The 24,385-nt window shown below is 42.3% G+C and overlaps 1 protein-coding gene across 3 annotated transcripts in view; it reads left to right on the forward strand.

Moving 5' to 3' along the window:
• PTPN3 (protein tyrosine phosphatase non-receptor type 3) overlaps window positions 1-24,385 on the forward strand; it is a 294,126-nt gene that overhangs the window by 245,747 nt on the left and 23,994 nt on the right. For all 3 annotated transcript variants that reach the window (XM_077491913.1, XM_077491914.1, XM_077491915.1), the window contains 5 exons: window positions 2,191-2,281; window positions 11,215-11,276; window positions 13,588-13,734; window positions 15,285-15,413; window positions 20,289-20,434. In XM_077491913.1, coding sequence (XP_077348039.1) covers window positions 2,191-2,281; window positions 11,215-11,276; window positions 13,588-13,734; window positions 15,285-15,413; window positions 20,289-20,434 — 575 coding nt within the window. The remainder of the gene's footprint in view (window positions 1-2,190; window positions 2,282-11,214; window positions 11,277-13,587; window positions 13,735-15,284; window positions 15,414-20,288; window positions 20,435-24,385) is intronic.

Genomic DNA, 24,385 nt, shown 5'->3' on the forward strand with positions numbered 1-24,385 from the left:
GGGGGAACTTAGAAGAAGAAACAGTGGACAACGCTAGCGGGGGACTGTCAAAAAAAAAGGTAAGCGATTGCTCTGTGTAATATTGTTATACACAGCAGTAAAGGATAACATCTTTTTTTCCCTTTACCTGTTGCATGCATAGAGTGACTTTTCAGCAACCGTGTTAAAATTGTATCTCGCCCTTAGAAAATCAGATATACACAGAACCACTAATGTCTTTGTAGTGTTCCTGTAGCAAAAGAAAATATCTGTCTCTTGGATGTGCTTCTAAAACCCAATGAAATCTAAGGGCCACACCAGTGCCTTGATCTGTGTTTTAGTGCAGCTGTAAAATGCAGATCAACAGAAGGACATCTGAAAAACAATTATTTCCAATGTGTCCTATTCACACTATAATGATGTGTATGCATATCAACAGACATCAAAATGTATGTCAACGGACGTTAGCGTGCATTAAAACGCGACTCAAATGGATGGTAATGTACTCGCATTTCCCATACATTTTAGCACAAGTCAGTGTGAATTGACCCTATTAATCAAGTAGCAAATTCAACAAAATAGTCATCACTAGACCCTGCACATGCTTCCTTCTCTTCATAAGTAATGGAGTCAGTCACAAGCTATTGCTTCCCAGCTGACTATTGCAATGTTTAATAGGAGAAACCATGAATGTTGATGCAATACACTTGTATGTGACATTTTAGGGTAATACAGATAATTTTATCAGCAAAGTTTTTAAGCCCAAACATGGATTATCAGCAGTTTTAACACTCTGATTGCATTGGGTCTGTATGTTATTATGTTTAGTAAGTGTATGTATAAACATAAAAAAAAAAAAAAAAACACATTAAACCTGGAGCGCTGTCAAACCGTTGGGTTCTGTGATGTGGTGTGACAAACTGAATTTTGTAAATTGTGGATCAGAACCCATTGCAGCTGCTTAAACATTGAGGAAATGTGGCATTAATAAGAGAAACGGATGAGCAGAGCTCAATGGGCTAAATCCAAACAGTGTTGTATGGACAGTAGGTAAACCATAAAATCAATCATTTATTGAAGAGTAAAAAATGGACAAAGTCATAAACACAATGAATAGTGATAAAGAACAGCCTACGATACCATTATGAGCTCACGGGCTGAAGGGGCTAACTTCATCTAGAGGGCTCACTGCTGGAGCATGGAAGGGCACTGAGAACCATGCTGGGACCCATGGAAACTTAGCGTGTGGTGTGTCCAGGTAGTGATGTTGCCGCCATAGCGGAAAGACGTGGAGCCAACTCAGGGGGGGGGATGATGGTCTGGGGCATCCACTGGATAGAGCCTGCCGTTGGAGAGGAGAGCCAACAGGTATGCTCACTGATAAAGGGAGAGCCAAACTGAGTCGAGGACGGAACTTTCAGACATGCCTGGATGACGTCGGTGCTGATCTTGAGGTTTTTGAGAGGAAGGGGAAGCCTGTGAGCCAGCATGGAGCGCAAGCTGTATGTTGTCGTGACTATGTGTTTTGCATGCATGCGCTTTGTCAAAGTTAACCCCTCCAGCCCATGAGCTCATAGTGGTATTGTTGGCTTTTCATTATCACTATCATTGTTTTTATGACTTTGTCCATCTTTTACTCTTCAATAAATCATTGATTTTATGGTTTGCCTACTGTCCATACAACACTGTTTGGATTTAGCCCACTGAGCACTGCTCATCAGTTTCTCTTATGTATAGACCTTTGTATAACTTCTCTTTGTGCTTTATTTTAAATATTATTCAGCATTATCGTATGAGCCAAAATGCATTGTTGTAGCCATGAATACATGTTGATTCAATGGTAAACGACATACATGGACACAGGATTTGTGTTTATGAAATAAATCTCAGTCAAGAACTGTTGTAGATACGATACATACATTTATTTAGTATGTAGCTGAGTGGTAAAACTATAATTACATTTTACACACATTTTGTTGCTCTTACAGCACAGCATCTGTGTTTGATTCTAACACTTGTCAGAACAAGCCCTTATTCCTTTACTCAAAAAAATTGCTAGATAAAACAAACAGATGTATGTATACATGTTGTTACAGCTTCAGATGCATCATTGTTCTCTTAATTTTCTGTGTCTTTTAAATATTATAAAGCAAGGCAAAAAAAATCTGATATTAGACACTATGTTTACTGTAATTATTAACTGTCTTGTAGCAATTATATCGAAAGAAACCTGGGCTTGCTATCACATGTGCGAAAACTGGCCAAAATATGGATAAAAACAGATATAAAGATGTTTTACCATGTGAGTAACTATACAATTTCTCATTTATTTGTCATAGGGACATATGTTGATCTGAGTATAATTCTAAGTATTTTTATGATTTAAACTGGTGCAGTAAAATACTTTACTAAGTGAACTTTCTTCTAAAACATTCAAGTGGCAATAGAAGCTGGAAAAAATACTCTCAAGAAAGATCCATTGGGTCCGCCTGCTCAGAGGCTAATATGTCCGCTTATCCACACTGGGTAAGCAGATAATCCTGGTCTGTGTTCCTTCTCCTCTATGGAGGGCCTGTCCGTTTACACCTGACTGCCATGCAGTCTGATCCACCAGAAAGATGGGGAACAGATCCCAATTTGCGGATCGGATATTGGCAGGTTTCACATGTTCTTTAACACCTGCCGCTCCAAGGAGGAGACTGGAGAGTTCGATTGGTTTGCCTGTGTCAAAGGGCCTTTAATAAATATTTGGCTCTAACTGTTATATGTAATTTAGATTAAGGCTGGCCATACATTGCTCAAATCCTGCTGAACCAGCAGAGAATCCAGTCATTAATGGGCAGGCTGAATGTACCAAGTTGATTGATCGATCAACCTGAGTACAACCAGCCTGCTTGACTCGCTTGAGGTTATCACAAGTGACAGCTTTAGCTGCTAGTGATAATCACTGTGCAATAAACCCCCCCCCCCCCCCATGTCTATGTCCTGCCTTCGTAGAATTAATACCTCTAGTTTACTGCTTCTGCTCAGCATATGATAGCTAAACAAGTCTGAATGGCTGTAGCTCATTTGTCTCTTTCTTCTCTTTTTTTTAACTTTCTACCTTCCCTTGTTTCATTTTTTTTCCATTGCCCTCCATTTTCCTTGCTTGACTTCATCCTGCTTCTTTTTTACTTCTTAAAGCGGAGTTCCACCCAAAAGTGCAGCGTCCACTTTAAGCACTCCACGTCTCCTTATATGCCACATTTGGCATGTCATTTTTTTTGTGGGGGGGGGGAAGCGGATACCTAGTTTAGACAAGTACCCAGCTCCCACTTCCGCTCTTGCTGCCTAGGCATCTCCTCCTTTCACCCTCCCTCCCTGCAATCTTCTGGGACATGTCACAGGTCCCAGAAGATTGCCCGTCCACTGAGAAGGCACAACGTGCACCCGACTGCGAAGCCACAAGCTGTCCTAGCCAGGTGCCCATACTTACAATGCCGGCACTGTGGAGAGGCGAGGGAGAGGAGCGTGGCTTCGGGCAGCCGCATTGCTGGACCATGGCACAGAGTGTGTGTTTAATAAAAGTCAGCAGCTACAATACACTTGTACTAATACTAATAAACTTAAAAATGACTGGAACACCGCTTTAAAGTACAACTATGTAAAAAAAAAACTGACCTATGATGCAGTCTGTCACTATTATTAACACAGCAGTCCCTCACCCACCACCCCCCCCACCCCCCCCCCCCCCCCCCCTCCGTAGTTTTTTTTAACTTGTGATCTGGCTGGTAAGTCTCTTGTTTTTTCAACTACCTTTAGCAGACCAAGCTATCCGGCAAAAGTGGCACTTAGAGGGTTGAGTCGAACCATTTAACACTGACAGGGTGCTTACAATAATCAGCTTTTCATTTGTGTAAAACCTTTATCCCAAAAGGAAAAAAAAAGCTATTGCTGTAACAGCTTTAACCACTTGCCTATTGGGACAAATCTGAAATTTTCTGCATGTAAAAATCTGCATTGTTTGCTTGAAAATTATTTATAACCCCCAAACATAATATATTTTTAAGTAGAGAGCCTAGAGAATAAAATGGTGGTTGTTGCAATTTTTTATCTTGCACATTATTAGCGTAGTGATTTTTAAAATGCAATTCATAAAAAAAAAAAAAAATAATAACGTTAAGGAATTTTAATGCACAAAGACACAAATACTTACATGTTGGTAAAATATAACAGATAATGTTACGCCGAGTAAATAGATGCCTAACAGGTCACGTTTTAAAATTGAGTACGTCTCTGGATCGGTGACTAATTATGGTACTTAAAAAAAATCTCTATAGGTGATGTTTTAAAAGCCTTTGTCCTATGGGTGGGAAGCAGTTAAATTGTTAGTCACTTATGTAAAGTCAATCTAAATCTACTAGTCCATCGAATACCATCCTCTCCACTGATTGACAATGCTGCTGCCCATTGGGGGCTATGTTGCTCCTCGATAGATACAGTAGAGGAGTGAGGGACTATAGAAAAGTTCTAGTTCACACCAGAGTGGTGCTTTGTACATTTTGCATAGTGTGTATTTTTGTGTTGATAATTACGTTGAATACATGTACAGTGGTGTGAAAAAGTGTTTGCCCCCTTCCTCATTTCCTGTTCCTTTGCATGTTTGTCACACTTAAGTGTTTCGGAACATCAAACCAATTTAAACAATAGTCAAGGACAACACAAGTAAACACAAAATGCAATTTGTAAATGAAGGTGTTTATTATTAAAGGTGAAAAAAAATCCAAACCATCATGGCCCTGTGTGAAAAAGTGATTGCCCCCTAAACCTAATAACTGGTTGGGCCACCCTTAGCAGCAACAACTGCAACCAAGCGTTTGCGATAACGTGCAATGAGGCTTTTACAGCGTCCTGGAGGAATTTTGGCCCACTCATCTTTGCAGAATTGTCCTAATTCAGTTACATTAGAGGGTTTTCGAGCATGAACGGCCTTTTTAAGGTCATACCACAACATCTCAATAGGATTCAGGTCAGGACTTTGGCTAGGCCACTCCAAAGTCTTCATTTTGTTTTTCTTCAGCCATTCGGTGGTGGACTTGCTGGTGTGTTTAGGATCATTGTCCTGCTGCAGAACCCAAGTTCGTTTCAGCTTGAGTACACGAACAGATGGTCGGACATTCTCCTTCAGGATCTCTTGGTAGACAGCAGAATTCATAGTTCCTTTTATCACGGCAAGTCTTCCAGGTCCTGAAGCAGCAAAACAGCCCCAGACCATCACACTACCACCACCATATTTTACTGTTGGTATAATGTTCTTTTTATGAAATGCAGTGTTCCTTCTACGCCAGATATACTTGGACACACACCTTCCAAAGAGTTCCACTTTTGTCTCATCGGTCCACAGAATGTTGTCCCAAAAGTCTTGGGGATCATCAAGATGTGTTGTGGAGAAATTGAGACGAGCTTTGATGTTCTTTTTGCTCAGCAGTGGTTTTCTCCTTGGAACTCTGCCATGCAGGCCATTTTTGCCCAGTCTTTTCCTGATGGTGGAGGCATGAACGCTGACCTTAACTGAGGCAGGTGAGGCCTGCAGTTCCTTGGACGTTGTTGTGGGGTCTTTTGTGACCTCTTGGATGAGTCGTCGCTGCGCTCTTGGGGTAATTTTGGGCGGCCGGCCATTCCTGGGAAGGTTCACCACTGTTCCATGTCTTCGCCATTTGTGGATAATGGCTCTCACTGTGGTTCGCTGGATTCCCAAAGCTTTGGAAATGGCTTTATAACCCTTTCCAGACTGATAGATCTCAATTACTTTCTTTCTCAATTGTTCCTGAATTTCTTTGGGTCTCGGCATGATGTGTAGCTTTTAAGGATCTTCTGGTGGACCTTACTGTGTCAAGCAGCTCCTATTTAAGTGATGCCTTGATTGTGAACAGGTGTGGCAATAATCAGGCCTGGGTGTGGCTAGAGAAATTGAACTCAGGTGTGGACAACCACAGTTATAGTATGTTTTAACAAGGGGGGCAATCACTTTTTCACACAGGGCCATGATGGTTTGGATTTTTTTTCACCTTTAACCACTTGCTTACTGGGCACTTAAACCCCCCTCAGTCCCAGACCAATTTTCAGCTTTCAGCGCTGATGCACTTTGAGTGACAATTGCGCGGCCATACAACACTGTACCCAAATGAATTTTTTATCATTTTTTTCCCACAAATAGAGCTTTCTTTTGGTGGTATTTAGTTACAGCTCGGAGTTTTATTTTTTGCTAAACAAACAAAAAAAGATGCAAAAAAAAAAAAATCATGTTTTAATAGTTTGTTATAAAATTTTGCAAACGGGTCATTTTTCTCCTTCATTGAAGTGCGCTGATTAGGCGGCACTGATAGGCTGCATTGGTGGGCACTGATGGGCTGCATTGGTGGGCACTGATGGGCTGCATTGGTGGGCACTGATAGGCTGCACTGGTGGGCACTGATAGGCATAGTTAAGGCGGCACTAATAGGCACAGATAAGGCGGCACCGATGGGCACAGATAAGGCGGCACTGATGGGCAAAGATGGGCACAGATAAGATGGCACGGATGGGTGGCACGGATAAGTGGCACGGATGGGCACTGATAGGTACCACAGATAGATGGGACTGATGGGCACTGATAGGTGGCACTGATAGGTGGCTCTGATAGGTGGCACTGCTGGGCACTGATGGGCGGCACTGCTGGGCACTGATGGGCGGCACTGCTGGGCACTGATGGGCGGCACTGGGGTGCAGCACCTGAGGCAGATTTTGGGTGGCACTGTGGGTGGCACTGCTGGGTGGCACTGTGGGTGGCACTGTGGGCACTGCTGGGTGGCACTGTGGGCACTGCTGGGTGGCACTGTGGGCACTATGGGCACTGCTGGGTGGCACTGACAGGGGGGCACTTACTTTATTTCAGGATGGCACTGCGGGTGGCAGGTGGGCACTGGCAGGGGGCAGGTGTCCTTTTAAATTGCTGGCCGTGATCGGGACTGATGTCCCGAACACGGCCGCCGGCGATCGGCTTTTTTTTTTTCTCCTCGCGCTGTCAGCGCGAGGAGGAATACTAGCCGATTACCGGCTCCGTTTTATCACATGATCAGCTGTCATTGGCTGACAGCTGATCACGTGATAAGGGGTCGGGATCGACCCCTTACACGGATCGGTGATCAGGCGAGTCTCACGGACTCGCCGATCACAGAGCGCGCCGCGCGCGCCCCTCAGGGGGCGCGCAGGCCGCTCGTAACCGGGACTACGTCAATAGACGTAGTCCCGAAAATGTGGGTCCGCGCTATTGCCGTCATTTTGCAATAGCGCGGATCCCAAGTGGTTAATAATAAACACCTTCATTTACAAATTGCATTTTGTGTTTACTTGTGTTGTCCTTGACTATTGTTTAAATTGGTTTGATGTTCCGAAACACTTAAGTGTGACAAACATGCAAAGGAACAGGAAATGAGGAAGGGGGCAAACACTTTTTCACACCACTGTATACCATAAGCATTCTGCACACACTGCTTTTTGTAACCATACCAAATAATAATAATAGAGCATACAATCCTCTGTTAATGACCATGTTAGATGGAAATACAGAATTCACAGCCTAGTGACATTTCAACTGGACTGTAGGCTGGCCATACATGAGTCATTTTTTTTTCCGCTCAACCAGCGGAAAAAACCCCCATCCACACATTCAAATTGGATGAGGGAATCACACCCACTAAGTTATTGTATTCTAAGCGGCAGGGAGACTTCCCCACTAGGGATGAGCTTCGAGTTCGAGTCGAACTCATGTTCTACTCGAACATTGCCTGTTCGCCTGTTCAGCGAACAGTGAACAATTTGGGCTGTTCGCAGCAAATTCGAAAAGCCGGAACACCCTATACAAGTCTATGGGAGAAATCTAAAGTGCTCATTTTAAAGGGTAATATGCAGGTTACTGTCCTAAAAAGTGTTTGGGGACCTGGGTCCTGCCCCAGGGGACATGGATCAATGCAAAAAAAAGTTTTAAAAACGGCAGTTTTTTCAGGAGCAGTGATTTTAATAATGATTAAAGTGAAACAATAAAAGTGTAATATTCCTTTAAATTTCGTAGCTGGGGGGTATCTATAGTATGCCTGTGAAGGGGCGCATGTTTCTGGTGCTTAGAACTGTCGCTGCACAAAGTGTCATTTGTGCAGGAAAAAAAGTCTTTTAAAATCACTTGCGGCTAAATTGTCGGGTCTCCGTAATACAGAGAACACTCAATGAGTGTTCTCTGTATTAGCCGACAATTCATTCATTCATTGATTAAAAAAAAAATTAAAAAAAAAAAAAGCGTGGGGGTTCCCCTAAATTCAATCAAAAGGCCCTTCAGGTCTGACATGGATATTAAGGGGAACCCCGTGTCAAATTAAAAAAAAAAATTGACGTGGGGGTCCCCCCAAATATCCATACCAGACCCTTCAGGTCTGATATGGATATTAAGGGGAACCCCGCATCAAATTTAAAAAAAAAATTGACGTGGGGGTCCCCCTAAATATCCATACCAGACCCTTTATCCGAGCACGCAACCTGGCAGGCCGCAGGAAAAGAGGGGGGGACGAGAGAGCGCCCCCCCCTCCCTCCTGAACCGTACCAGGCCACATACCCTCAACATTGGGAGGATGCTTTGGGGGTCTGTGACCCCTCAAAGCACCTTGTCCCCATGTTGATAAGGACAAGGGCCTCATCCTCACAACCCTGGCCGTTGGTTGTGAGGGTCTGCGGGCGGGGGGCTTATCAGAATCTGGAAGCCCCCTTTAACAAGGGGACCCCCAGATCCCGGCCCCCCCCCCTGTTTGAAATGGTAAGGGGGTACAAAAGTACCCCTACCATTTCACAAAGAAAGTGTCAAAATGGTTAAATAAGACAAACACACTTTTGAAAAATTCCTTTATTAAAAAAAAAAAAAAATAAAAAAAAAATTCCAGCGGTGCTAATCCACTCTTGCTATCCAGCGACGGGTCTCCGGGGTCCAGCGATGGATGATCATATCCAGCGACGGGGGATCTCTCAGTCCAGCGCTGTCCATACCTCCTTCTTCTGTCTCCACTGCGGAGACACTGCAGAGAGCCGAGCGCTGACATTTCTTATATTGGGAGGGCGGGGCCACCCGTCACCTGACCCCGCCCCTCTGACGCAGGAGAGGGAAGCCAGGGGTTCCCCAGTGACGTGTGGGTGACCCCGCCCCCTCTGATGTAACGGAAACCTGAGTTACATCAGAGGGGGCGGGGTCACCCACACGTCACTGGGGAACCCCTGGCTTCCCTCTCCTGCGTCAGAGGGGCGGGGTCAGGTGACGGGTGGCCCCGCCCTCCCAATATAAGAAATGTCAGCGCTCGGCTCTCTGCAGTGTCTCCGCAGTGGAGACAGAAGAAGGAGGTATGGACAGCGCTGGACTGAGAGATCCCCCGTCGCTGGATATGATCATCCATCGCTGGACCCCGGAGACCCGTCGCTGGATAGCAAGAGTGGATTAGCACCGCTGGAATTTTTTTTTTTTTTTTTTTTTTTAATAAAGGAATTTTTCAAAAGTGTGTTTGTCTTATTTAACCATTTTGACACTTTCTTTGTGAAATGGTAGGGGTACTTTTGTACCCCCTTACCATTTCAAACAGGGGGGGGGCCGGGATCGGGGGGTCCCCTTGTTAAAGGGGGCTTCCAGATTCTGATAAGCCCCCCGCCCGCAGACCCTCACAACCAACGGCCAGGGTTGTGAGGATGAGGCCCTTGTCCTTATCAACATGGGGACAAGGTGCTTTGAGGGGTCACAGACCCCCAAAGCATCCTCCCAATGTTGAGGGTATGTGGCCTGGTATGGTTCAGGAGGGAGGGGGGGCCGCTCTCTCGTCCCCCCCTCTTTTCCTGCGGCCTGCCAGGTTGCGTGCTCGGATAAAGGGTCTAGTATGGATATTTAGGGGGACCCCCACGTCAATTTTTTTTTAAAATTTGATGCGGGGTTCCCCTTAATATCCATATCAGACCTGAAGGGTCTGGTATGGATATTTGGGGGGACCCCCACGTCAATTTTTTTTTTAAATTTGACACGGGGTTCCCCTTAATATCCATGTCAGACCTGAAGGGCCTTTTGATTGAATTTAGGGGAACCCCCACGCTTTTTTTTTTTTTTTTTTTTTTTTTTAATCAATGAATGAATGAATTGTCGGCTAATACAGAGAACACTCATTGAGTGTTCTCTGTATTACGGAGACCCGACAATTTAGCCGCAAGTGATTTTAAAAGACTTTTTTTCCTGCACAAATGACACTTTGTGCAGCGACAGTTCTAAGCACCAGAAACATGCGCCCCTTCACAGGCATACTATAGATACCCCCCAGCTACGAAATTTAAAGGAATATTACACTTTTATTGTTTCACTTTAATCATTATTAAAATCACTGCTCCTGAAAAAACTGCCGTTTTTAAAACTTTTTTTTGCATTGATCCATGTCCCCTGGGGCAGGACCCAGGTCCCCAAACACTTTTTAGGACAGTAACTTTCATATTACCCTTTAAAATGAGCACTTTAGATTGTGAACGTTCGAGTCCCATAGACTTTAATAGGGTTCTAAAGTTCACACGAAGTTTAGGTCTGTTCGCAGGTTCTGGTGCGAACCGAACAGGGGGGTGTTCGGCTCATCCCTATTCCCCACTATCAGAATACAGTGATAAGCACTGCCAGCTATATATATAGATCAAGGAAAATTTTTCAGACAGGCTGACAAATCGATTGATAGATGTACAGCCACCCTGCCCATACATTGATACATTGATTGAAATTTGGCTGGTCCCTGCTGAACTGACAAAATTTCGATCCATTTATGTCTATTCTTAAAGTCTCCTTGATTACTTACCTTGCCCTTATTTGGGAATTATTATAGAGGAACATTCAGGACATTGACAACTGCTAGTATAAAATGTAAACAAGTGAACATTTGGAAAGAAACATCTGGGGTGCCTTCTCAAGAAATATTTTCATTGCAGTACCCATTCCACCGAGGTGGAATTACATGCCCAAGAAGAAAGAATAGTGAACATCAGATATGTTGCCAAAGACCCCAGCTGTTTTAATGTGTCTATTTAAAGAGCTACAAATTAGGAGTTATTTTTCTGAGGATGGTTCTAATCTGAAGATGAACATATAAAAAAGAAAATAAACTGTTTAAAAGTGCTGTAATTAATATAAAGATTCATTTTATTTCATTATTATTCCTTCTGCAGATGATGCTACCAGAGTGTTCTTACAGGACACTGAAGACTATATCAATGCTAGTTATGTGAATGTAAGTTATTTTGTGTTCCTGTAAAGTGATTGTAGGAATATAGAAGTAAGACTGTCAAACTCTTATAGGATTCAAAGGACATTTTCAATAGAATAGCACACCCATCTTTAACTAGCTTTCCACTGGGTTCTTGTTCGTTATGATTAAGTGGCCTTCTGTCACCAATAGTACAAATAGTAGAACTCATGCCTTCCTAATGTTTGCCTAAAGTCGGCCATAGATGGCTCCAATCTTGGCCGGTTCAGCATGGACTGGCCGATATTTGAACCATGTATGAGCAGGCTGATTGTACCCAAGTCGATCCATTGATACACTTTGGTACAACCAGCATGTCAGATTTTTAGAATGTGATTGTTACCAGAGGTTATAATTACCACTGTGTTCTTCTGGCAGGGACTGATCCCCCTCCCACCAGGAGAACACAATAGCTCAGCGGGAGTCATTTCCCCCATCAACACTGACTGTGTTGATGAGTGAATCAAGCAATTTTCTTTCCTGCATCCCATGGTTGCAGGAATGAAAATTAATTCATCTATGGCTGACTTTACTCAGCTGGCTTACAGCTTATGCCAGTGTGAGAGCTACTCACAAAACATTAAGGATGAGAAAAATGTAATGAAAACACTCCACAAATACGGACTATGCATAAATTTGTAAATTCTTCGTCCTTTATTTATTTCTCAACTCTTTGTGATAATTATGGACTACCTCAATTGGAATTATTCAGATACCCCCAGATCAAAAACTTCTTTATGCCTCTTTTAACCACAGACTCTTCTCTGACTCAACTAACAAATTTTGTAAAAATGACCCTCATGCTAGGGGCATAATTTCTATTCTATATGTTCAGTTGTTAACCAAACCTGAAATATATAAATCATCTTATGTCCAGAAGTGGGAGGTGGACTTAGCGAACATTGGAAACCACAGAATGGAATAAAATCGGTCAATAACCAAAACAGCCTTCCCCAATATACTAGCTATAAAGTACTAATAAATGGTACCTTGTACTGGCTAAAATAGCGAAATATGTGCTTGATTACTCAGTGGATTGTTATTGTGGATGCTCTGATTTAGGAACACACCTCCATATTTGGTTGTCATGCCCTAAAGCTCAAATTTATTGGAAAGAAATCTTTACTATAGCATCTAAAATGTTAGGAATGTCCATCACCCCTGACCCTACAATGGCTCTCATCAATTGGAAACCAGACTTTATAACACATACCCAATTTAAATTACTTATTCAACTCTTTACTGCAGCAAAACAAACATTAGCAAGAGCCTGGGGGTCCCCTTTATTGCTGGTGGAGGAGGTAGTGAGCAGAATGAATAACACTATGACTCAAACCAAAATGGCAGCTCCTGAAGCAGACACACTCTCCAAATTTGAAAAAGTGTGGTATCCTTAGATAGTAAATTATTTACCATCAACGTTCCACTACCATGGTGGCTCACCCAATGGGTTAGTGGATGCATTATATGGACTCCAGTGGATGTGACAGCCCTCGACTTAACTCTGCAGACTCCTTTTCTTCTTTTTTAGTTTTTTCTTTTCCCGGATTTCCTTTCTACATATTCCTATTATGATTTTGACACTCTTACTTATTACAGAGTACAACTCCTCTTATAAACCATACCATTTGTATGCATTATTGATATCGTAGAAATTATAGTTAAATATATAGTTTACAAGTTTACATTGTTTTGAATATATACCTCTGAGCTTCATTCCCTTTGTTGTATAATTCTTAATTTATTGTCAAATACTCTATTGTATGCTCAATAAAATCTTTTGACAAGAGAAAACACTCCACAAGGGAAACATTTGTTTCAAATAATACATGAACTAATTAGTGAAATTAGTGATAAAATTGTCGCTGGTTAGACAAATCCTTTGAGATAATTATATATAAATTGATTTTAGGACAATGAATTATTAATAGCTGAGCAATTAATTGGTTCACCAGTCTGGTACAAAAGGGAGGAACAAAATGTTTTAAAACTCTTTTATTATCATGTGCATGCATTTTAATTTTTTGAGGACTATTTAAATGATTGCTCTGCTTTCAAATAAAAAATGGAACTAGATTCCTTTTCTTGGCATCATGTTTACAGGATCAGCGACTCTTAAAGAAAACCCTTTTAATTTACAACTGTCTTCCTGAAGATTGGGGACTTGTGCCTTTGGCCACTTAAGACTGAAGAATATACAGTGCATTTAAAAAAAAGACTGTCCATCTTGTCTTTTAATTGGAAGGTGTTCTGCTACATAGTACATTGTGATCACAAAATATGTTTGTACTTTCAGATGGAGATCCCATCATCTAATATTGTAAACAAATACATTGCTACTCAAGGACCCCTTCCACATACATGTGCACATTTCTGGCAGATGGTTTGGGACAACAGATTATCTCTTGTCATCATGTTAACAACATTAACTGAACGAGGAAGGGTAGGTGTTTACAATGTTCAAGACTAGTAAAAGTTAAAGCCTTGTGTATGCTTATGGGCCAATTTTAAATCAGCACTACAACATGTTTGAATGTTACTTGCAGTTATCAGTTAGTCCAGGGGAGAGCTTAAACACAATAATGAGCACTAAATGCTTAAGAATCTTGCACACATTTTCCATTAAAATACATAGTTACAGAACAGTAATTTCCTTTATTTAAAAGTGGACACTTATTTCATCACCCATGCTCTGCAGTCCAACACTGAGTCAAAGTAAGATATGTTGTGGTAGCATGTGATTTATACTTTTTTTGATTAGATATTGATTAAAACGTAACAAAATTATAGCTGCTGAAAGTTTGAAGGAGCACTGCTAAGTATAAAACCTCATTCTTACATGGTCATTTTCAGTTAGTAGTAAGTCATTAATAGTATGATACTTTATATTTATGCATTACAAAGTGTCAGATTCCTAAGTGTAAATACCACACATGGGGTAAAAGTTGCTATCCATTTTGGGACCAAAATAGGCTTTTTTATACTGTAGACCAGGGGTGCCCAACCAGTGGCCCGGGGGCCATATGTGGCCCCCGGAGCCCTCTAATGTGGCCCGCGACCTCCTGCTCTGGGATGGCTGGTTGGAAAGCCCAGATCGTGGGTTCCCAACCCGGCATCCCAGAGCAGCAGTGCTGTGAATGAAGCCGATGGTAGAGGAAGCCAATGGTTGTGTAGCAGAGCCACATAAGACGATGCTTCCTGTATAGCGCCACCTCCTGTCACAGGAGGAGTGATACCAAATGCACTGTGCCTGGAACAGCAACAGCTAGCGATACCCAAATTGAAGACTGTTATTAAAGGTATGTTTAATTCTATAATCACAGTGTATATATGGGCATATCTGTTCTGCAGTGGTTAACGGGCTGCTTTCAAACTACACTGAGCCATAGACCTCTGTTATTACCTACGGGTTTGGTGCACTTTCAGAAAGTGCACAACACATGCAGGATATAATAGCATTCTATGGCAAAGTGCAGCTAGCTCACAGGAAAGCCAAAGGGTGCACTGCTCTGGGTAGACCACAGCACATCAGTGTGAAAGCAGCCTTAGGCCCCTTTCACATGATCGGTGCAACCCAATCAGACTTTCTATTCACCTCTAAGGAGCGGCAAAAGCAAACAGACTTGTGTCCGTTTATACCTGCATACCTTCAATCCGATCCACTAAAAGAAAAAAAAAACAGAAGGGGATCTATCCCCTTCCATCTGGGCGGATCGGAGGGCCCATAGAGTAGAGTGGGCTGTGTCCGTGTCCGTGTCCGCTCTGCATATGCGGAGTGTACACAGACCTGTTGTCCGCCCACTATGCTCATTGTGGCCCGCGACTGGTTACCAAGTCGTTTAAGTGGCCCTTACTCTTCAAAAGGTTGGGCACCCCTGCTGTAGACGTTTGCTTATTTTATAATCTATGTAAATTATAGCCTTTTCCAAGGCATGGCATATATAATAAATGTGTATTATACTCACTAGCTGTCTGCTGCTTTCTTTCCTGTAGACTAAATGTCATCAGTACTGGCCTGATCCCCCTGAGTTAATGGAGTATGGGAAATTTAGGGTGAAATGTAACTCGGAAGACTGTACAATTGCTTATGTATTCAGGGAAATGATGATAACAAACACTGAGGTAAGAGTAGAAGTACATTTCATAACATGGCCACCTGGTTTTGAATTCTGCTACACAATGAATTAAATGTGCTTCATTAATACCATGTTTGCTCCAATATCGTCTCGTCAAAAAAAAAAAAAATAGATCAATAAAACTTGAAGGTATTTGAACAGAGTTATACATTTAATGTGCTCTTAGAGCTACAAAAGAAAAGATCATCACTTTAAAAACCCCACAAAAACTTTTTATAACATTTGTGTACAAGCCCACAACTGTTATTGTATTGTGTTTGTGTGGTTAAAGATGAAGCCCTTGTGGCTATATTGATGCCAGTTGGTATCCAGCCCCAATCATACATACATGTACCTGTCATGTTTACTGTCCCAGTAAAGATGCAGCTATGCAGGAATGAGGTCAGTTATCAGCAGATGTATACTCAAGTTTTAATGTATGTTAAGTTATGTATAAGTTATGACTCAGATTTTCCTGGGATTGAATACATAAAGATTAGCAGAAGAACAGAAATGCAGATTCCTAGAGAAAATGATTCACCGTGTGCCATCCTAAGCTAAAGCCCAGAGCTTTGTAAACAGCTTCTGTTGAATGGGAGGCCTTCTTCAGAGATCATATGACCAATTGCCTACACCTTTAACAGGTGTGACAACTGTAAAACTTATGGTATATACCAGTGATGGCGAACCTTGGCACCCCAGATGTTTTGGAACTACATTTCCCATGATGCTCATGCACTCTGCAGTGTAGTCAAGCATCATGGGAAATGTAGTTCCAAAACATCTGGGGTGCCAAGGTTCGCCATCACTGGTATATACTATGGTATATACTATTCTCTGTATGGCCACTAGAGAGCAGCAATGCATTTCAAAGGTATCCTCCTCTTAAAGCTTTCGAATCTTGATGAAGAGGAAATCCTCAATTAGTTGCTGCTCCTAATGCCGCGTACACACGTAGCCAACTTTCCGGACAGTCTGGCGGGAAGTCCGCCAGACTAAGTACGTCGGACATACCGCTACGTGTGTACGCGGCTTTAGTTTGTCTAGTGTGTTTACCTCCTCACTGTGCTTACACTGAGGTTCCTTCTTCCTACACCATCCAGAGCTGTGTTGTATCGGCTTCCTTCAGCAGGTTCCCAGCCAGCACTGTGTATCATCAGCCCGAGTCTCTCTCAGCATGCAAGCCACCCATGCCTGCCATCGCTGTTAATCTAGATGCTGTGTACTCTTGTCTCATAATCCCTGTCCATCGCTGACTATGGATATGTGAGTGAACATTATCATAGTTGCATAGTTAATCTGGTTGAAAAAAAACACCAGTTCAACCAACATAAAAAAACAGCCTCTATATGCACTATCCTATACCCACAGTTGATTCAGAGGAATGCAAAAAAACAAAACAAACAAAGCTTGACCCAGTTTGCTCCAGCAGGGGAAAAAAAATCCCTCCTGAGGAAGTCTAGTCCACATTTTTACAGCTCTTACTGTGAAGAAAGAAGCCTTACCGTATTTGGAGATTAAATCTCTTTAATCCAGATGTAAAGAGTGCCCCCTTGTCCTCTGTGATGACCTTAAGGTGAATAGCTCAACACCAAGTTCACTATATGTACCACTTATGTATTCATATGTGTTGATCATATCCCCCCTTAATCTCCTCTTCTCAAGAGAGAATCAATTCAGTTCCTCTAATCTTTCCTCATAGCTGAGCACCTTCATGTCTCCTATCAGTTTGGTTGCCCTTCTCTGCACTTTCTCCAGTTACCCTGAACTGGTGCCCAAAACTGAACTGTGAATTCCAGATGAGGTCTTACTAAGGATTTGTACAGGGACAAAATGATGTCTCTATCTCTGCAGTCCCTAACTCTTTTAATACAAAAAAGGATTTTGCCATTATTAAGATTATGATCTACCAGAACACCCAGATCTTTCTCCACCATTGACTCCCCCAGTTTTACCCCCCTTGTATGTATGATGCATGCATATTTTTTAGATCCCAGGTGCATAGCTTTACATTTATTAACAAATTAAACCTCATTTGCCACATAGTTGCCATTTAAAGTGCATTGAGGTTGGGTGGTATATTAGGGACATCCTGTTAGAACATTATTCTACTGCACGGCTTAGTGTCATCTGCAAAGACTAAAATGGTACTTTTAATCCCAGACCTTATATTTATAAATATATTAAAGAGTAAAGGTGAAAAAAATGAATTTTGATGTACACCACTAACAACCCTAAACCATTCAGAGTAAGAATCATTAACCACTAATCTCTGAATACAGTCTCTTAGCCAGTTTTCTATCCATTTACAAACTGATTTTTCCAGGCCTGTAGACTTAACCTTACACATGAGTTGTGTGTGGGGAACTGTGTCAAACACTTTTGCAAAATCCAAGTATACCACATCCACCTCTACCCCTTCAGACAACTTCTGTCTTTCATGAATCCATAATAGGAATAAAGGATTTGCCGCTCCAGGTGAATTACCTGTCCTGATGGAAGCTCCAATAGAATGCTATTCCCAGCCCACCTCTGTGGGTATGTTGAAGTAAAGAAGAATTGACTGCATATCGAGTAGTTACAAATGCCGTTTATTAGTCACCAAAGTGACACCAGGGGACACCAACACAAAGTCTTGTAGATGCGTTTCACACTGCACACTTGTGCTTAATCTTTATTAGTAGTGGACTGTGTGTTGGTGTGCTCTGGTGTCACTTTGATGTCTAATAAATGGCATTTGGAACTACTCGATGTGCAGCCAATTCTTCTTTAGTTTGATGAATCCATGCTGACTTTTGCTTACTTTTTTTTCTAGCAAAAACTCATCTATGTGGTCTTTTATTAAACTCCAGTATTTTCCAATTATTTTCATTTTTTCACAATAAATTTTGCCTTCTATTGATTTAGTTTATACATGTACAGTATCTCACAAAAGTAATTACACCCCTCACATGTTTGTGAATATATTATTATATCTTTTCATTTGACAACACTGAAGAAATGACACTGTTAAATTTGGTGTTATCACTCTCGCTCTCTCATACTGGTCACTGGAAGCTCAGCATGGCACCTCATGGCAAAGAACTTTCTGAGGATCTGAAACAAAGCATTGTTGCTCCACCTAAAGATTACCTAGGCTATAAGAAGATTGCCAAGACCCTGAAACTGAGCTGCAGCACAGTGGCCAAGACCATACAGCAGTTTAACAGGACAGTTTCCACTCAGAACAGGCATTGCCAAGGTCAACCAAAGAAGTTGGGTGCACATGCTCAGCGTCATTTCTAGAGGTTGTTTTTGGGAAATAGACTTATAAGTGCTGCCAGCATTGCTGCAGAGGTTGAAGGGGCAGGGGGTGAGCCTGTTAGTGCTCAGACCATATGCTGCACACTGCAGCAAATTGGTCTGCATGGCTGTTGTCCCAAAAGGAAGATGATGCACAAGAAAGCCTGCAAAGAGTTTGCTGAAGACAAGCGGACTAAGGACATGGATTAATGGAACCATGCCCTGTGGTCTGATAAGACCAATATAAACCTATTTGGTGTTAAGCGTGTGTGGCGGCAACTAGGTGAGTACAAAGACAAGTGTGTCTTGTCTACAGTCAAGCATGGTAGTGGGAATGTCATGGTCTGAGGCTGCATAAGTGCTGCTGGCACTGGGGAGCTACAGTTCATTGAGAGAACCATGAATGCCAACATGTACTGTGACTTTGTAGACTGGGCTGCAGGGCAGTATTCCAACACAATAACGACCCCAAACACACCTCCAAGATGACCTCTGCCTTGCTAAAGAAGGTGAGGGTAAAGGTGGTGGACTGGCCAAGCATGTCTTCAGACCTAAACCCTATTGAGCATCTGTGGGGCATCCTCAAACGGAAAGTGGAGGAGGTCAAGGTCAAGGTGACAACACAAAATATTGACACTTTGGGCCCAATTTGGTCATTTTCACTTAGGGGTGTACTCACTTTTGTTGCCAGTGGTTTAGACATTAATGGCTGTGTTGAGTGACTTTGAGGGGACAACAAATTTACACTGTTATACAAGCTGTACACTCACTACTTTACACGGTAGAAAAGTGTATTTTCTTCAGTGTTGTCACATGAAAAGATTTAATAAAATATTTACAAAAATGTGAGGGGTGTACTCATTTTTGTGTGATATAGCTGTGCTATACACAAGACTGACCCAGATCTATTTTGGAACTAGCAGAATTCTTCCCTCCCGGTTGTCACAGGCCTCCATTCAGGTCTACAGTTTGTTTCTGAAGCCCCGTACACACGATTCGAAATTTGTATGAAAAATTCCGCTTTCGAAATGATCATACAATAATCGGATCATTGGTAAAGAGCTTTCGAGAGCTGATCAGGACAGTTCATCCGATATTATTCTATCAGACATGCACGGAAATTTTTTCGTACGATGCCAGATCATGCGATTTTAGTTTAATCATTACAGCTGTCGTTCGAAAAATGCATTACAACACATGACATCACTTTTTTGATTTTTTTTAATTCTGTCGTACGAGAATTTTCGTGACTTTAGTAAACTCATCAGATTCGACGTGAGATTGCCATGCAAAAAAAAAATCATATAATAATCAGATCGTGTGTACCGGGCATGATTCTGACATTGATTTGTGTCCTGATTTTGACCTCATGGAACACTTTGTTTTGTGTAGCTGCAGTAGAGTCTGACAGAGGCACAGAAAACAGAAGTAAATTAACATGCATGATACAAAATGAGCCAAGCAGTAACAATAAGAACTACACCCGTAGTAACCTATGTCATTATGTATGAAGACTCTTTATGTTACAAAGTTAAGCATGTATTTTTTTTTGTGCTTTGGTATCCGTATTTTAAAATGTCTAAAAATGTTTTCTTTGCAGACAGGAGAGGAGCTGCCAGTTTCTCATTTGCAGTACGTTGCTTGGCCTGATCATGGTGTGCCTGATGAGTCATCTGATTTTCTGGAATTTGTTAATTGTGTAAGGCAAAAAAGAATAGAAAATCAAGCAATTCTTGTCCATTGCAGGTAATTATTTTATCTGTAGAAGGCATTTTGATAAACAATGATATTCTGTATAGGGTAACGTTGGTTTTCTGTTAGGAAATGACAAACAAGATGAGTCATGTACCAAACCTTATAAATAATCCTGTTGGCACAGGAATTTAACTCTTCCCACTGAGTAAAAGAGTGATTATGCTCTCATGCTCTATTCTTATGCTTAGGTACTTTATAAAAATCAGATCTTTTAGCTTGAGTAATGCCTAGTGGCAGTAGATATAGAACAATTTGTGTCAATTGTATGAAACACTAGACGTGCATTCGTTTTCGTCCGAATGCATTTTCCTCTGAATTTCAGGTATTTTTGTTATCGTTTTTACAAACGATAACGAAAGCACAGAATCAGAAAAACGAAAGATCCAACATAAATGCCTTATTTTCGTTTTCGTTTTGACACAGTTCGATACAGATAGGAGATTCAACGTGACTCTAGCAATAACAATCTGTGTCTATTGAACTTGTATCATAACAGTCCATTCATTCACACAGTAGCAACACGACTTCCAGCACGACTTTGGGAGGCAACTTGGACATGACTTGAGTGTGAATCACAGCACGACTTTAATGCGCCAAAAAAAAAAAATGCCGTGGGGGTCCCCCTCAAAATCCATACCAAGCCCTTCAGGTCTGGCATGGATTTTAAGGGGAACCCCGCGGCAAAAACAAAAATGGCTTGGGGGCCCCCCTCAAAATCCATACCAGACCCTTATCCGAGCACGCAACCTGGCAGGCCACAGGAAAAGAGGGGGGGTGAGAGAGCGCCCTCCCCTCCTGAACCATACCAGGCCACATGCCTTCAACAGTGGAAGGGTGCTTTGAGGTAGCCCCTCCAAAGCACCTTGTCCCCATGATGATGAGGACAAGGGCTTCATCCCCACAACCCTGGCCAGTGGTTGTGGGGGTCTGTGGGCGGGGGGCTTATTGGAATCTGGAAGCCCCCTTTAACAAGGGGACCCCCAGATCCTGGCTTCCCCCCATGTGAAATGGTAAGGGGGTAAAAAAAGTACCCCTACCATTTCACCAAAAAAGTCACAAAAAAGTGTTAAAAATGACAGGAGACGGTCTTTGACAATTCCTTTATTAAAGTCTTCTTTCATCTTCTTTCTTCTGGTCTTTTTCCTTCTTCCTCTCTTCATCCTTCGATTTCTTCCTCCGATCCGATTCTTCTTGCTCGGGTGTTTTCATCTGGCATCTTCCTCCTCTCTTCTTGGTTGACTCCTCCCCCCCTCTGATGCATGGAACTGTGTGTCAGAGGGGGGGGAGTCACCGGGTGGCCCCGCCCTCCGTTATAAAAGAACTGTCAGAAGAAGAGAAGCGCCACACAGCGGGAGCCTCCCATTGCGCAGAATGGCCCAAGAAGAGACGCCGTGGCTATATAGTGTAGCAAGGATGTGTAAAAAATAAAAAATAAAAATAAAAATCTAGCTGAACAAAATTACCAAGATATTAGCCATCAGAACAGTTCACCTATACATAGTTAAGTGATGTATTTATTTAGTTCTAAAAAGTATTATTTATCCCAGAGAGGAATAAATTGTGAAAGCAAATGCTAAGTCTTTCACTAGTTAAAGGGCCTTTCCATCCAAAACAAATATTCAAACAGAGTTGTATACGGGCTTAACCTTTTGAGAGATTCAATTCACTATTACAAACCACAGTAGATCCAACATCCAAGAAGACCACTGATCACCTAAAATCACCACTGATCACCTGAAAAGGGTACATAGACTAATGCATCTGTGAAACTAAAATCAAAAAGCAAAGATTTGCTATATTATAGAGACATTTTATAAATGTTAATATCCTAAACAGTACCCTAAAAATTGTCCCTTTTTGTCTGGAATTCCTCCTTAAAATAAGGATTTTTATAACAGCTTACCTGTAAAATCCTTTTCTTGGAGTACATCATGGGACACAGCGCCATAGTATTAAATATATGGTATATAGTCACCTTCAGGTGATGGACACTGGCACACCCAATACAGGAAGTTCAACCCCTCCTCCTACCAGGAGTACCTTAGTTTTTGTAGCAAAGCAATATACCTAATCCCAGAAAGAGGGGAGGGACCTCTGTGTCTCGTGATGTACTCCAAGAAACGGATTTTACAGGTAAGCTGTTATAAAAATACTATTTTCTTTATCGTACATCACGGGACACAGAGCCATAGTATTAACTATATGGAACGTCCCATAGCAATGCTATTTGAGGGGAGGGGACAACTCGTAGGGCAACCCCAGACTTGAGGACCTGTACTGCTGCCTGCAGCACACTGCGCCCAAAGGCAATGGCCTCATGCCTTCTTACATCCACCTGATAAAACCTGGTGAATGTATGTACTGACGATCAAGTTGCGACCTTGCAGATGCACTGCCCAAGAAGCACTAACTGCTCTGGTCGAGTGCGCTTTGACTTGAAAAGATGGAATCTTACCTTTTAAACCATAAGCCTAAATTATAACTTGCCGAATTCACTTAGCAACAGGGGATTTTCGACATTGCCTGTCCTTTACTACGACCTTCTGGCAGCACAAATAAGACATCAGTCTTCCGGATCTGAGCGGTCATCTTTAAATAGACTTTGACCGCTCTCACCACATCAAGACAATGTAGTGACTTCTCTTCCCTAGAACATGGTTTTAGAAAAAACAATGGCAGGACAATATCTTGGTTCAGGTGAAAACCTGAGACCACTTTTGGCAGAAAACTTGGACGAGGACACAACACAACTCTGTCCTCTCTCTTACAAGAAAGAGCAGCCAATTCCGAAACCCTCCTTGCTGAGGCTATAGCAACCAAGAACACTAACTTCCTTTTCAGAAGGACTAAGGCCGCGTACACACGGGCGGACTGTTCGCCCAACTAAGTTCGTCAAACAATCCGACAAACAGTCCGTTCAAAATTTGCATGAACGGACTTGACCACACACGATGAGCAGACAGTCCGCTGAAAGCATGCGCGATGACGTGAACGGCACGTACGACGGGACGAGAAATTCGACGTCCAATACACTGCAATGCAACCTTCGCCGTGTAAATCCTTTCTGAGCATGCGCCAAACTTAGTCTGTCGAACTAGCCTACACACGAGCGGACTGTCCGCTGAAACCAAGTTTGGACGGACTGTCTTACGGAAATTCCGTAAGACTTTGTTCGTCAGATTGTCCGCTGAAACAGTCCGCTGAAGCCCACACACGAGCGGATTGTCCGCTGAAATACTGTTCAGCGGACTAAGTTGGGCGAACAGTCCGCCCGTGTGTACGCGGCCTAAGGGAGTATGCTGTATCAGTTCAAATGGCTGTTTTTGTAATACTGACAACTAAGTTCAAGTCCCAAGGATTCAAAGGAGGTCTGACTGGCGGATTAAGCCGCATCAGCCCTTGCATAAAAACCTAGACCAAAGAATGCGAAGCAAGCAGCCTTTGAAATAAGACCGATAAAGCTGAGACTTGGCCCTTAATAGTACTCAAGGCCTGCTTCATCTCTACCCCTAATTGTTATATTTCTGAGGGTGCACCAAGAAACATAAGCCCTCCAGACTCTATAATATATAGTTCTTGAAGCTGGCTTCCTTGCATTAATCAAGGTAGAGTTAACTGACCCGGATAGCCCAAGTTTCTGCAGAATGTGGGTTTCAATAGCCAAGCCATTAAATTTAGAGTTTGCAAAGGAGGATGGAATAATCTGCCTTTGTGAGAGTAGGTCTGGCCGTAGTGGAAAGGACCATGGATCGTCCACCGCCATCTTTACAATTTCTGCATACTAGGACTTTCTGGGCCATGCTGGCGCTACCAGAATTACTGGCTTTCTTTCCATCTTGATTCTGCAAAGAAGTCGTGGCAGCAACTGAATAGAGGGGAATGCATAAATCAGTGAGAACTGATCCCACGGGGTCACCAACACATCTGTTCCGCATGCGAGTG

The sequence above is a fragment of the Lithobates pipiens genome, unplaced genomic scaffold (genome assembly GCF_037356315.1).
Source record: "Lithobates pipiens isolate NorthernLeopardFrog02 unplaced genomic scaffold, aLitPip1_a1.2 Scaffold_19, whole genome shotgun sequence".
Taxonomy (NCBI): Eukaryota; Metazoa; Chordata; class Amphibia; order Anura; family Ranidae; genus Lithobates; species Lithobates pipiens.